A 15,451-nucleotide genomic window follows, 5' to 3' on the forward strand; every position below is an offset into this window, starting at 1 on the left:
TTTCAGAAAGCATTTGATAAGGTGCCACATGAGAGGTTGGGCATCAAGTTAAAAGAAGTGGGAATTCAGGGTGATGTTTTTAGATGGGTGCAGAATTGGCTCAGACACAGGAAGCAGAGGGTGATGGTGCGAGGAACCTCATCAGAACTGGCGATGTTAAGAGTGGTGTTCCACAGGGGTCAGTGCTAGGGCGCTGCTATTTTTAATATATATAAATGATTTAGATAGGAATATAAGTAACAAGCTGGTTAAGTTTGCAGATGATACCAAGATAGGTGGATTAGCAGATAATTTGGAATCCGTTATATCATTACAGAAGGACTTGGATAGCATACAGGCTTGGGCAGATTTGTGGCAGATGAAATTTAATGTCAGTAAATGTAAAGTATTACACATAGGAAGTAAAAATATTAGGTTTGAATACACAATGGACGGTCGGAAAATCGAGAGTACACCTTATGAGAAGGATTTAGGAGTCATAGTGGACTCCAAGCTATCAACTTCCAAACAGTGTTCAGAAGCCATTAAGAAGGCTAACAGAATGTTAGGTTATATAGCACGATCTGTGGAGTACAAGTCCAAGGAGGTTATGCTCAACCTTTATAATGCACTGGTGAGGCCTCATCTTGAGTACTGTGTGCAGTTTTGGTCTCCAGGCTACAAAAGGACATAGCAGCACAAGAAAAGGTCCAAAGAAGAGCGACTAGGCTGATTCCAGGTCTACAGGGGATGAATTATGAGGAAAGATTAAAAGAGCTGAGCCTTTACAGTTTAAGCAAAAGAAGATTAAGAGGTGACATGATTGAAGTGTTTAAAATTATGAAGGGAATTAGTACAGTGGATCGAGACTTGTATTTTAAAATGAGCTCATCAAGAACACGGGGACACAGTTGGAAACTTGTTAAGGGTAAATTTCGCACAAACATTAGGAAGTTTTTCTTTACACAAAGAACGATAGACACTTGGAATAAGCTACCAAGTAGTGTGGTAGACAGTAAGACGTTAGGGACTTTCAAAACTCGACTTGATGTTTTCTTGGAGGAAACAAGTGGATAGGACTTGCAAGCTTTGTTAGGCTGAATGGCCTGTTCTCGTCTAGATTGTTCTAATGTTTTCTAATATTGAAGGCAGTAGAAAAATCAAAAAACATAATCCCCACGATGGTGCTAGCTTTATCCAGGTCAGAATAAGCCTTGTGGAGTAGAACAATAATTGTAACCTTCACTCTGGACTTGATAAAGGCTGTTCACTCATAAACTCCATGCTACCTGTGCAAAGAAGAATGGGGAAAAATAGCAGCAACGATTCAAGGTTGGCATGGCTGCCAGAGGTGCATCTACTAAATACTGACTTGAATACAATTATGTTATATTTGCAATCAATTATTTTATGCTTTATATTTGTAATTAATTTAGACCACATTGCAGAGATCTGTTTTCACTTTGACATTAAAGAGTCCTTTTCTGTTGATCAGTGTCAAAAAAGCCAAATTAAATCCCCCATGATTCAATGTTGTATAACAATAAAATGTAAAAACTTCATGGGAGGTGAATACTTTTTATATGCACTGTATATTAAAATTTTTATAATAAGTTCTATGGTAGCAATTCAGTAAAATGTATTTGCCATGTATTGTAATTTTTAAGAGGAACAGCAGGGTTTATGAAATAACAATGAATGAATGAATAAATGATTGCATGTTTTCTTTTAAGGACAGTTTGAATTTGTTTGAGGTGCTGCTTCTCCCACCTCAGAATGTGATTTGTATTTCAATGCAGTGGTATTTTTAGCTACAAGCCACAGTACATTCTTCTTACCCACAATTGCCCAAATCACTAATCCCTCTAAGTATTAAAAGTAATGTGTCTGAGGGTTATGGGGACTGCCGATTTTGAGTAAACATATAATTTCAACCTGAGAAAAGACAATTTGGCTGCCAAGATAATCTCCTGAAGGATATCATTCTTTTAAACCAAAAAGAATTCATTTGGATTTTATATTCCAGCAGTGTACTAAGCTGATTCAATGTCATTTCAAGGATTACATCTGACCAACAATCTCTCTACCATGAAAGCGCCAGACTCCTTTCACCTTCACTCCATAAGCTCGGAGGAAATTGTGCATTTGATAATATCACTTTCTGAGACAAGGTGGGCTTTTCAGGCTGCATTTGTACGTTTCTAACAGAGAAGCCTCACAAAAGATGAACAGAATGAGACACCTCAGCACATTCCATCAAGGCTTATGAATAGCTGCAATTTACTTTTAGGATTTACATGTTTGCAACGGTTTAAATGGGCAGGCAGGGTCCTAAAATCAGGTTCATTTTAAAATGGTAGTGTGAATGCTGAGAATGACCAATTTGCAAAATTGGTTTTCATTTTAGACTTTCTTATGGTTTAATCCAATTTATACTTCCAGATGCATGTCATTTTAAATTTAAGAAAAAGATATGACACGCTCAGGTGAGCATAGTGGCTCACCGCCTTGTTCTTTTCTCTGCCCTGACCACTATATGTGCTAACATTTACATTTATTTGCTTGCCAGATGCTTTTATCCAAAGCAACTTGCAAAAGATGGCAACATAATTGAGTAAAAATCAGTCTGGGGGGCTGTGTTAAAACAATGTTACAGAGAAAGGTTACACAATTGACCTTTAAACAATACAGAATGAAAAACTAGTTAATCTTTCCTTAGTTACAAGAACCTATCAAAGCCATTATCAATTAAGGCCACGTTATATCAAACAATTTTTACAGCGATTTTCAGTTGTAGCCTTCATTTACATAATCTTTGTGAGTCTGAGGAAGTCATTGATGGGCTCCAGTGAAGCTAGTTGGTAGATTAGATTAAATTAGAATAGATTAGATAATCTTTTTTAATCTCATGGTGAAATCTAAATGCATACAGCAGCAAAAACAAAAAATAAGAATACAGACTCACAAGACAATAATACATTCAATCAATAAATAAATATATTGAGTTAATCGGGCAGAGCCATTGAATTGCCTGATAGCAATGGGCAGAAAAGACCCCCAGAGGTGCTTCTTTGCACACCGTGGTAGAATGTCATGTGTTATGACGTGACCAGCGACTAACCTCAACTAATCCACAGCTTGCTCCAACAAATCAAACAGGTTTGAATTTTTCTTTAATCTTACGGATGGGCACAGTGTTCTCAAGAGCTCATAACCAATGAATGTCCATCTGGAAAGAAAGGTCCTAAAATGCAGCATCAAGGAGTAACGAACACAAAAAAAGAAAAATTAATCTGTCTTTTATGTACCACAATATCATGGAAGAAAGGAAAAAAGGTCCAAGAATACAGCTGAACTTTTTTTTACATGTTTAACCCTTTGTACAGTGCCAGCTCTGACAGGCAGCACATTACTGGTGGTCACAAAAAGGAGCGAGTCCTGTAATGAAAGGTTGGCATTCAACAGGTAAAGGTAACACACCCAGTGATTATCAGTGGGCAATGAGATCTGCACTTGTGGTTGGCAAGTCTGAAATATGCCATGGGTAGAAGTAATAGGAAGCCACCTTTAGACGTATATAGACATTCACAGAACAAGAGAATCTTCAAGTGCTTCTTAAACACATTGAAAGACTCAGTACTTTGGAAGAAAGTGGGCACTACACAATAAAAGATTGAGATTTGATGATGTACAGATGCGGCATCACCAGATGTCATTCACTAGTAGTTCTGAGTGGGCAAAAAGGAGCATAGGACATTACGAGTGTTTCCATATACAGAGGTACTGACTCACTGACCACTCTCCAGGCAAGCATCAAAGATTTGAACTTAATGCATGCTGCAACAGGGAGCCAATGTAGTGACCTGAAAGGGGAGTGACATGTGCCCGCCTTGACTGGTTGATCACAAGAAGTGCCAAATCATTTTGGATCATCCCCAGTGCCTTGGTAGCACACGTAGGAACTCGTGCAAGTAGACAAGAGTAGTGAAAACATGACAAGACCACTGCCTGAAGCAGAGCTTGTTTGTTCTCTCAGTGTGTAAGTGGATTCAAAGCATGCTGGGTATTTTAGTTTCCTTTCATACCCCTAAAACATGCAGAGTTGGTGATTTTACATCACTGAAGTGTAACAATGCTTTCTGCAATGTACTGGCAATCCATCTAGAGTTAATTCTAATCTTGCACCCCTTTACCATGTAATGGAAGAAACTTGTATGGAAATAGATGAGAATCTAAATGAATGAATGGTACATTAACATGGCTCTGGGCCTCTTACTGTGGGTGAAATATTAATAACAACCTTTTGATTTGAAGTACAACACCTTCACCAATAGCCACACTGAGAAATGAACAATATAAACCTTTTTTACAGTTGCAATCTCTTTCATTTAAATTGAATAACATTGTAAAGCTGGTGATGTATCAAAGATCCTTAAAGAAAAATAACTAAGAATGTCAAAGAGTTTTAATGACCAACTAGGTGGAATCATATTAGAGCAGTGCACTACATCCCCAGTAATCAGACTTTTACAATTCGTTTATTGAAATTCAGGTAAACTGGTTTATTTATATATTCTGAATATTTATCTAAAAGCAACTGAGGACATAAATGCACTATAAATACAAAATAGGGGAAATATCACAAACTGAAACTGATTTCATAGTCTTCCTTTTTTATTATACGTATGTCACAATTTATCAGCTATTTAATGTTAAAAAATAATACTACCAATAATAATAACAATAATTCTTACTGTGTTAACGTCATATCCATGTAAATAGAGGAAGAACTCCACATGGGTCCGTATCCGAGTCCATAATCATTGGAGTTGTAAAGCCACATTACTAATCACTGTGTAGTTGTGCCTTACTGCTGTGGTCAAGCAGGGGCTGTGGCTCACTGGGGTTGGGGAGGGCCTAGTAAACTTTCAAGAGAGCTAGAAGATAACTGAAAATAATTATAAAATATCAGCTAAATGATTAAGTAGAGGTGTCAAACTTAAGGCCAGCTGGTCGGATCCAGCTCTGGGATTTTTTTAAAGCATCTGATCTCACCAGTATTCAAAACAGCCCGCAATGGTAGTTAATGTTCTCAAAGACCCTCTTTAGAGAGTATTTCATATTTTGTGTCCATATACAGTTTAGTTGGATTACATTTACACCCAGCCATTAATATGTGTCTCCAGTGTCCACATCATAATAATAATTCTTTATTTATTTGTCACATACATAGTTATACAGGACAACATGCAGTGAAATGCATCTTTTTGCATACCCCTTGGGGTCAGAGCGCAGGGTCAGCCATTGTACAGCACCCCTGGAGCAATTGAAGGTTAAGAGCCTTGCTCAAGGGCCCAGCAGAGAAGCATCTCTTTTGGCAGTGATGGGGATTCAAACCAGCAACCTTCGGGATGCCGGCGCAGATCCTTTGCCTCAGAGCCACCACTCCGCCCATGTCTGGATAGAGGCATGACTCCCCACATACAAACAGGGTTTAGTGGTTGATCACATTTATCTTCGCAGCACAGCACATAGCAGCTCCAAACCAGCAGTTAGAATGGTAACAGACTGCTCATAAAGATATTCAGGAAGTAAAAGTAAAAAGAAGGTGACACTCTGCACTGCCATAAACAACTTGAGTGTTTCAACAGGATAGTGAAGATGTGACAGTCGTGTTCACCCACACATCTGCCGGCATTCTGCTGCATAGATGTCTGTGCTGACCACACTTTGGTGGCTTACCAGACTGATGCCACTCCACCACATTAAACTTTGTCTTTTTTACTGACTTGATTGTTTTTGTGGAGAGAGAACACAATTGCATTTCCACCCGTGTTCAATTCGGCTATATATTGTATGTGATTGTTCAGTAATGCTTTTATCAATTATTTTCTGTTCAGTTATCGATTATTATGGTCTGCGTCTTTTTGAACATATGACGTCATCAGGGGAGTGTGTGAGTATCAAACACTGTACATATTTAGAGTTGAATGGGGTTAGTGAATAAACATCGTTAGAAATGTACTTCTGAGTGAGTCTTGCTTCTTCCTTAAGAATACTACACTATCACTGATGGAAACACTCCAGGTGCTTGCAGAATTCATAAGATAATAAAATTCGTTTATGTAATTAAGTTATGAAAAAATGCCTGCAGTGACAAATTTTGCATTTTAAAAATTAATTTTTTACTTTCTCGTATACGAAGCATAGGGAAAGTATTATACTGTAATTGTCCAAAAATTCAATGTTGAGATTTTGGTGAATCCCGACATTTTAGACTTCCCTGATTTTCTTGTATACAAGATATAGGGAAAGTATTGGAATCCTCCAAAAATTCCAATTTGATGAATTTCAACATTTTAGACCTCCCAGAGTCCAAAAATACCATATTTGGAATTATGTCTGTGCGTCTGTCAGTGTGTGTGTGTATGTAAACGCGATAATTTGAGTACGCTTTCACTTAGGTCAACCAAATTTTGCATACAAGTATTAAGTACAAACGTAGGTTTCTACCAACTTTTGGTTTTGGGTTATTTCCGCTAACCAGAAGTGGTACTTTACATTTTGTTCATGCAAATGTGGAGTCCAATTTATTGAACTTTACTTTTATAATAATTGTTCAAATATCCATCCATATCTGAGTATACAAGGAAGTCTAGGGGAGACCACTCCTGATTGTTATTTTCAGAAATACCTTATCGTTTTAACTCTTAAGCCGAGTGAGTAGTGATCAGCTTTTGCTGTTATCAAAAATATCTGAAGTGTCAAATTCTACATTTAGTAATTAGAGGTGAAAAAGAGAATGCAGGCTGGGTAGAATGGGTGGAGAAGAGTGTCAGGAGTTATTTGTGACAGACGGATATCAGCAAAAGTGAAAGGGAAGGTCTACAGGATGGTAGTGAGACCAACTATGTTATATGGGTTGGAGACGATGGCACTGACCAGAAAGCAGGAGACATAGCTGGAGGTGGCAGAGTTAAAGATGCTAAGATTTGCATTGAGTGTGACAAGGATGGATAGGATTGGAAATCCTAAGAAAAGGTTTATGGAAGTGTTGAGAGAGGACATGCAGGCAAGAACCAATACTGGAAAGAGCACTAGTCCTGTATAGGGCATCCTCACTGATAGTGCTAACGATTAACCTAACACACTTGCCTCACACGTGAAGAGTGGAGTACCCGGTAAAGAATGTACTGTACTCCTACACAGGGAGACTGTGCAAACACATTGACCAGATTTGAAGACACGAGCTGTGTCCACCGCTGTATTGACCAGAACTGAAATTTTCAAGGAACAAATATCTATATGAGTCCAGGGTAAGGAAGACTGCCACAAAGATCATTGCTGATCCTACTCCCCCAGGGCATCACCTGTTCATAAGACCAGCAAATGTCTTTGTGAAATGAAAACTAAAACAACACGTCACCTAAACAGCTGTTTTCAACCTGCACTAATTCTTACTAATCATGTCTGAACTTCTGCTGAGTATCTATAAATGCCTGGGGCCTCATGTATAAATGGTGCGTATGCACAGAAATGTTGTTTACGAACGTTTCCACAGTCAAATCGCGATGTATAAAACCTAAACTTGGCATAAAGCCACGCACATTTCCACGGTACCTCATACCCTGGCCTATGCCCTAGTTCTCCGCTCGGTTTAGCAGTGCTACTGTTCCTGTGTGGTTATCCTTTCTTTTTCAGATCCACACCCCTGATGCGGCTTTATAAATACACTGAAATTAACCGTATGTTGTTTATTAGTTTAATGCATCTGATTGAAATTAACCTGTAACAATATAATGGTCCACGGAATGGTCAAACTATTCTAAATACCATGGCTGCTTTAGCATTGTTACTGTCACTGCACCTTCTTTTTCTTCTTTCAGCTGCTCCCATCAGGGGTTGCCACAGCGGATCATCTTTTTCCATATTACTCTCACTGCACCACTCGGAGCAGCTGATCGGAAAGAGAAGTATCGGTATACAGCATCAAGCACACGTTGCCTCAGCCATTCTTCCTATTTGAACTGTTTCTCACACGGCAAATGCTTCAAAACCTTTCCTGTATGGACCTCACAGTTCAGAAAGAGTTTCATCCCAAGAACTATAATCACACTCAATCAGTCCATCAAGTGCTCCTTATAGAACTGTTTGTACTTATTAGTACAATCACCTCACTGTAAACTTGCACTACAGTTATAATATTGCACAACCTGAGCCACTTTATAAAGCGCATATTTACATATGATGATGATATCATTTTTAAGATGAAATGCAGCAAAATATGTTTATTATACTATACAGATAAAACTTAAACTTCATTTAAATAATCTATATTGTTAATAATTAAAGGACACAGTGTTGCTACGCTAGCAAGGATCTGGCGCTCCATTCACAGATTGTTCCTGCCTCGCACTGTATGCTTCACTGGGACTGGCATGAAGGATAGAATAATTAAACATGTACTAGGAAGATATTTCAATGTTCCTTAAACGTTTTGAAGAATCTGTGTTATAAGCTTACAGATGGCTTAACGTCTATTAGAGAGCCGATTGTGTGGCGATTGGGTATGTGGAGAAAGAAAAGGAAGGACAGGAATTGGGGGTTAGTATGTTTGAAAGAGTCAGTACTGCTGCAATAAATTATTTCATCGAAGGTCGAACACAATCACTGCGCCACCGTGTTCCCATGTTTAATAACATGCTTTAACTCCTATCATCATGAAAATTATCATGTATACATCTCAGTATTTTTGTTATTCAGAGAGCTGTAATATCACGAATGTAATGAATTCAGTGTCCTGTCAGAGGAACAAAAAAACGGTTTAAGAAGCACGTAGTGATTCACACACATAGAGCACATAGAAGATCAAATAAAAAACAAAGCATTTAACGTGCTACTTTAGTTATGATGGGATTTGAGAAACTAGTAAGTTAAACGATTTTAAGATTAAGTTTATGACGTTCTACTTCCATCCATCCTCTTCTGCTTATCCGAGGTCGGTTCGCGGGGGCAGCAGCTTAAGTAGAGAGGCCCAGACTTCCCTCTCCCCGGCCACTTCTTCCAGCTCTTCCGGGAGAATCCCAAGGCGTTCCCAGGCCAGCCGGGGGACATAGTCCCTCCAGCGTGCCCGAGTCACCTTATCTGACTCCTCTCGATGCGGAGGAGCAGCGGCTCTACTCTGAGCCCCTCCCGGATGACTGAGCTCCTCACCCTATCTTTAAGGGAAAGCCCAGACACCCTACGGAGGAAACTCATTTCAGCCGCTTGTATTTGCGATCTTGTTCTTTCGGTCACTACCCATAGCTCATGACCATAGGTGAGGGTAGGAGCGTAGATCGACTGGTAAATTGAGAGCTTTGCCTTACAGCTCAGCTCCTTTTTCACCACGACAGACCGATGCAGAGCCTGCATCACTGCGGATGCCGCACCGATCCGCCTGTCGATCTCACGATCCATTCTTCCCTCACTCGTGAACAAGACCCGAGATACTTGAACTCCTCCACTTGGGGCAGGATCTCGTCCCCAACCCTGAGAGGGCACTCCACCCTTTTCCGGCTGAGGACCGTGGTCTCGGATTTGGAGGTGCTGATTCTCATCCCAGCCGCTTCACACTCAGCTGCGAACCGATCCAGAGAGAGCTGAAGATCACAGCCTGATGAAGCAAACAGGACAACATCATCTGCAAAAGCAGTGACCCAATCCTGAGTCCACCAAACCGGACCCCTTCAACACCCTGGCTGCGCCTAGAAATTCTGTCCATAAAAGTTATGAACAGAATCGGTGACAAAGGGCAGCCCTGGCGGAGTCCAACTCTCACTGGAAATGGGCTCGACTTACTGCCGGCAATGTGGACCAAGCTCTGACACCGGTTGTACAGGGACCGAACAGCTCTTATCAGGGGGTCTGGTACCCCATACTCCCGGAGCACCCCCCACAGGATTCCCCGAGGGACACGGTCAAAAGGCCTTTTCCAAGTCCACAAAACACATGTAGACTGGTTGGGCAAACTCCCATGCACCCTTCAGGACTCTGCTAAGGGTGTAGAGCTGGTCCACTGTTCCGCGACCAGGACGAAAACCACACTGTTCCTCCTGAATCCGAGGTTCACTATCCACGGACCCTCCTCTCCAGAACCCCGAATAGACTTTTCCAGGGAGGCTGAGGAGTGTGATCCCTCTATAGTTGGAACACCCCCTCCAGTCCCCCTTTTTAAAGAGGGGGACCACCACCCCAGTCTGCCAATCCAGAGGCACTGTCCCGATGTCCATGCGATGTTGCAGAGACGTGTCAACCAAGACAGTCCTACAACATCCAGAGCCTTAAGGAACTCCGGCGTATCTCATCCACCCCCGGGGCCCTGCCACCAAGGAGTTTTTTGACCACCTAGGTGACTTCAGTCCCAGAGATGGGAGAGCCCACCTCAGAGTCCCCAGGCTCTGCTTCCTCATTGGAAGGCATGTTAGTGGGATTGAGGAGGTCTTCGAAGTACTCCCCCACCGACCCTAACGCCCTCGAAGTCGAGGTTAGCAGTGCACCATCCCCACCATATACAGTGTTGACACTGCACTGCTTCCCCCTCCTGAGACGCCGAACGGTGGACCAGAATCTCCTCGAAGCCGTCCAAAGTCGTTCTCCATGGCCTCCAAACTCCTCCCATGCCCGAGTTTTGCCTCAGCAACAACCGAAGCCGCATTCGCTTGGCCTGCGGTACCTATCAGCTGCCTCCAGAGACCCACAGGACAAAAAGTCCTATAGGACTCCTTCTTCAGCTTGACGGCATCCCTCACGCGGTGTCCACCAACGGGTTCGGGGATTGCTGCCACGACAAGCACCGACCACCTTGCGCCACAGCTCCGGTCAGCCGCCTCAACAATAGAGGCACAGAACATGGCCCATTCGGACTCAATGTCCCCACCTCCCTGGGACGTGGTTGAAGTTCTGCCGAGGTGGGAGTTGAAGCTACTTCTGACAGGGGACTCTGCCAGCCGTTCCCAGCAGACCCTCACAACACGTTTGGGCCTACCAGGTCTGACCGGCATCTTCCCCCACCATCGAAGCCAACTCACCACCAGGTGGTGATCAGTTGACAGCTCCGCCCCTCTCTTCACCCGAGTGTCCAAGACATATGGCCGCAAGTCCGCGACATGACCACAAAGTCGATCATCGACCTGAGGCCTAGGGTGTCCTGGTGCCAAGTGCACATATGAACACCCTTATGCTTGAACATGGTGTTCGTTATGGACAATCCGTGACGAGCACAGAAGTCCAATAACAAAACACCGCTCGGGTTCAGATGGGGGGGCCATTCCTCCCAATCACGCCCTTCCAGGTCTCACTGTCATTGCCCACATGAGCATTGAAGTCTCCCAGCAAAACGAGGGAATCCCAGAAGGTATGCCCTCTAGCACCCCTCCAGAGACTCCAAAAAGGGTGGATACTCCAAACTGCTGTTCGCCGCATACGCACAAACAACAGTCAGGACCCTTCCCCCCACCCGAAGGCGGAGGGAGGCCACCCTCTCGTCCACCGGGGTAAACCCCAATGCACAGGCTCCAAGTCAGGGGGCAATAAGTATGCCCACACCTGCTTGGCGCCTCTCACCGGGGGCAACTCCAGAGTGGTAGAGAGTCCAGCCCCTCTCAAGGAGATTGGTTCCAGAGTCCAAGCTGTGCGTCGAGGTGAGTCCGACTATATCTAGCCGGAACCTCTCACCTCGCACTAGCTCAGGCTCCTTCCCCTTCAGAGAGGTGACATTCCACGTCCCAAGAGCCAGTTTCTGTAGCCGAGGATCAGACCGCCAAGGTCCCCGCCTCGGCCACCACCCAACTCACACTGCACCCAACCTCCTTGGCCCCTCCCATAGGTGGTGAGCCCATGGGGAGGAGGACCCACGTTACCTCTTCGGGCTGTGCCCGGCCGAGCCCCATGGGTGCAGGCCTGGCCACCAGGCGCTCGCCATCGAGCCCCACCTCCAGGCCTGGCTCCAGAGGGGGGCCCCGGTGACCCGCGTCCGGGCAAGGGAAAACGTCGTCCAAGGTTTTTGTTCTTCATCGGAGGTTTGTTGAACCGCTGTTTGTCTCATCCCTCACCTAGGACCAGTTTGCCTTGGGTGGCCCTACCAGGGGCATAATGCCCCGGACAACATAGCTCCTAGGATCATTGGGACACGCAAACCCCTCCACCACGATAAGGTGATGGTTCGTTCTACTTGAATGACTAAATAAACTATGTGATTAAAGTGCAAATTTCAAGATTAAAGTTGACATTTTGTGCTTTTTCCCCACTGTGTGCCTTTTTTTTTTCTCTGTATCCTAATAAGTTTTCATATGACACTCAGAAGGTGGGCTACAACTCACCTTTTCACGGCGACTTTGATATGTGACAACTTCTTTTTTATTACTGGCACTATACGACTTTATGAATTTGAGCTTTCGTGTTTCTCCGACATGCTATGTCACTCGATCAACTTCCTTTTGTTGTTTATACCACTGTTTAAACCAACAAATAGTACGTTTTTCCTTGCCTCCACTTGGTATTCGCTGAAATTCTACTAGTTTCCCTCATACTTTTGCCATTGTCATTTCACAGAAGGCTGATCTTAAGGGCTATTTATATTGATTTACATATTCAAAGAGGCGTAATTCTGGAAGGAGTTGGGGTGGGGCAGCAGGCGTTTGCACGTGCATTACTTTTCACACTGATCGGGATTTGTGTAACGGAAGAACGTGGAAGTTTGCATATGCACAGATTCCTGCATCTGGATTTTTCTATCTGTATGCACATTCCTGCTTTTGTGCTTACGCCATGTTATAGTGTGAGTTCTATGCATGGCTTTATACATGAGGCCCCTGCACAGTAGACTGCCTGGTCAATTTTATCCTACTGTATCTTTATATTTTTATATTGTCCTTGTATGCTGCATAATATTTTATTGTTATCTTTTGTATGTTGTTGCATTGCTATCAAAACACCTAGTACACATTAGAATACCTTGGCAATAAAGTGAATTCTGATTCTGATGATGGCATTGAGTATGTTTGTAGTTGGTTAAGTAACAGATTATGTAGTGACTTATTTTATTTTTATAATTTTATTTTGTGCAGGTTTACCCCAGCAAATGACTCAAAGGGACATTGAAAAAATGGCTGAAGATTTAAAGGCTTTTTACGTCTCAGCAACATTTCGAAGGTTTCACCCATTAGGAAAAGACATTGACATAATTTTTGATTTAAATACAACATTTACTGATGCTGAACTTTGGGAAAAAGACCTTTTAAACCGAAGACTGAAATGTTTGTTGTTCACAAAGCTTCTAGATGAGTTTAAGAGTCCCACCATCATTGAAGGTGATGCTGGAAAAGGCAAGACAACTCTGCTGAAGAGAATTGCTGTCCTCTGGGCATCTGGCGAATGCACACCTTTGAAAAAATTCAAGTTAGTGTTCTTTATTCAGTTAAGCACTGCCACTGAGAATATTTATGAAACGGTATGCAGGCAGCTCCTTGGAATGCACAGTGATATAGGAAAGAAAGCCTTTACAAAAGCCATATCGGAGCTAAAGCGAGAGGTTCTCTTCCTTTTGGACAGCTATGATGAATTTAAACCATCCAACTGCCCAGAGTTGGACTCCCTTATAAAAGAGAACACTCACTTCAAAAATATGGTAGTGTTGACAATCCGTACTGAGTCAATATCAAGGGTGCGACAGTATGGTGAAACAATCACAGAAATAGGAGATTTCACAGTAGAGAACGCTACACTACTGGTGAGAAATGTCTTGGAGCCTGAGTTGTCTAACACTCTCCTTTTAGAACTTCATGCGTCCAGCACTATGAAAGAGTTGATGAAGACACCTCTCTTTGTTGTCATCACTTGTGCTATTCGTATGGGAGAAACCAGCTTTATACCAAAAACCCAAACAGCACTTTTCTGCACCTTATATGACCTTATGATTGAGAAGAACCATTATAAAATGCATGGAACCTCCAACCATATGATTAGCGAGAGCATCGAGAGGTGCAAGCAGCTGGCCTTGGATGGAGTATTTCAGGAAGAATTTAAATTCACTCTTGATGATTTGCTTTCTGAGCATCATGTGCAAGTACTGCTGGACACTGGGCTTCTCAACAAATACTCTGCGCATGTTCTGAAACCAATTTACAGTTTCTTCCACAAGACATTCCAAGAGTACATCGCAGGACGTAAACTGACAGAATTATTAACATCTGCTGTAAATGAGGAGGTCAACCAAGGGCTTAAGTACTTAAACAGAATCGATAATATTTCAGACATTACTAACAAATACCACAAGCTGCTGTTGTATATTTGTGGGTCCTCCCAGTATGCTGCAGGAATAGTTATAAAGCACATGGCAGGTATTCATACCCATGGGAGACTTCTTGACGTGTCTTCTGGTAGTAATGGGCAGAATATTGTATTGGATGATGAGCATGGTGAATCACTGCAAAACTTGGCTGAGCTTCAGAAACTCCAAGAAGCCAGCATGAATGCTTTTGTGGGTTGTGCGCTGAGTTTTTTTTCTGAAAGTTTATCTAAATCTTCTTTGAGCAGAGAATTTGAAATATTTTTTCAGGACAAAACATTATATATCAATAGTATGAAGATCTCTGAATCCCTATTTGACTTCTTTAAATATTTACCTAACTGCCTTACCGCACTGGGCCTCATCCAGTTGGACCTATTTCCAGTTAGGCAAGGTAGCGAAAGCCTGAATCAAAACAGACCAAAGACTTTTATTCCCAATAAGGCTGTCTCTCTGTTCTTCGACTGGACGAATACCTTGAGCACCATAGAAGTATCCTTGAAAGACTTTCAGCAATTGTCTAGGAAAGATGTTACATATTTGGGAAAAATCTGTTGTTCAGCTTCAAGTGTAAGGCTGCATATTAACAACAGTGATGGTATAAAAGGTAAGCTGCATGTCATCCTAGAGACTTGTGAACAAAACATGGAAGATCTCATCATTGAAGATACACCTCTAACCCTGAGTGATGAGCAGCAGATCTGTTCCATGAAACATTTGAAGACATTATATATTAGCTATCTGGAAGCTGAACAACTGCAAGGTTATTTTTATTATTTTCTTTTAAATATGAACATAATATTGTCAGATCTACTTGATCCAATTTCAGGGCTGTGAAGGAACTGAGCCTTTCTCAGTAGCATTGAACACAAGGTGGAAATCAACCCTGTAAAGCAATAGTCCATCTCAGGTCCCCCTCACACTTCACATTCACATTCACTGTTGGTCAATTTAGAATTACTAGTTAACCAAACATGGATGTTTTTTGAGATGTGAGAAGACAATCAGAGTACCAGGAGGGAGACAAATTAAGAGGTCCTACTACTGGGTGCAGAATGTAAACCCAGAATGCTGGACCTATGGGGCAGCAGCAATAAATCATTGTACTGCAAATTAGTAAAATACTTAGCATGACAGAAGACGTGA

The 15,451-nt window shown here is 42.3% G+C and overlaps 1 protein-coding gene across 1 annotated transcript in view; it reads left to right on the forward strand.

Annotated features, from left to right (window-relative positions):
• Positions 1–15,451, forward strand: part of LOC120516641 (NLR family CARD domain-containing protein 4-like) — a 59,449-nt gene that overhangs the window by 19,067 nt on the left and 24,931 nt on the right. The window contains exon 4 of the mRNA XM_039738454.1: positions 13,086–15,068. Coding sequence (XP_039594388.1) covers positions 13,086–15,068 — 1,983 coding nt within the window. The remainder of the gene's footprint in view (positions 1–13,085; positions 15,069–15,451) is intronic.

This window comes from Polypterus senegalus, chromosome 16, assembly GCF_016835505.1.
Source record: "Polypterus senegalus isolate Bchr_013 chromosome 16, ASM1683550v1, whole genome shotgun sequence".
NCBI lineage: Eukaryota > Metazoa > Chordata > Cladistia > Polypteriformes > Polypteridae > Polypterus > Polypterus senegalus.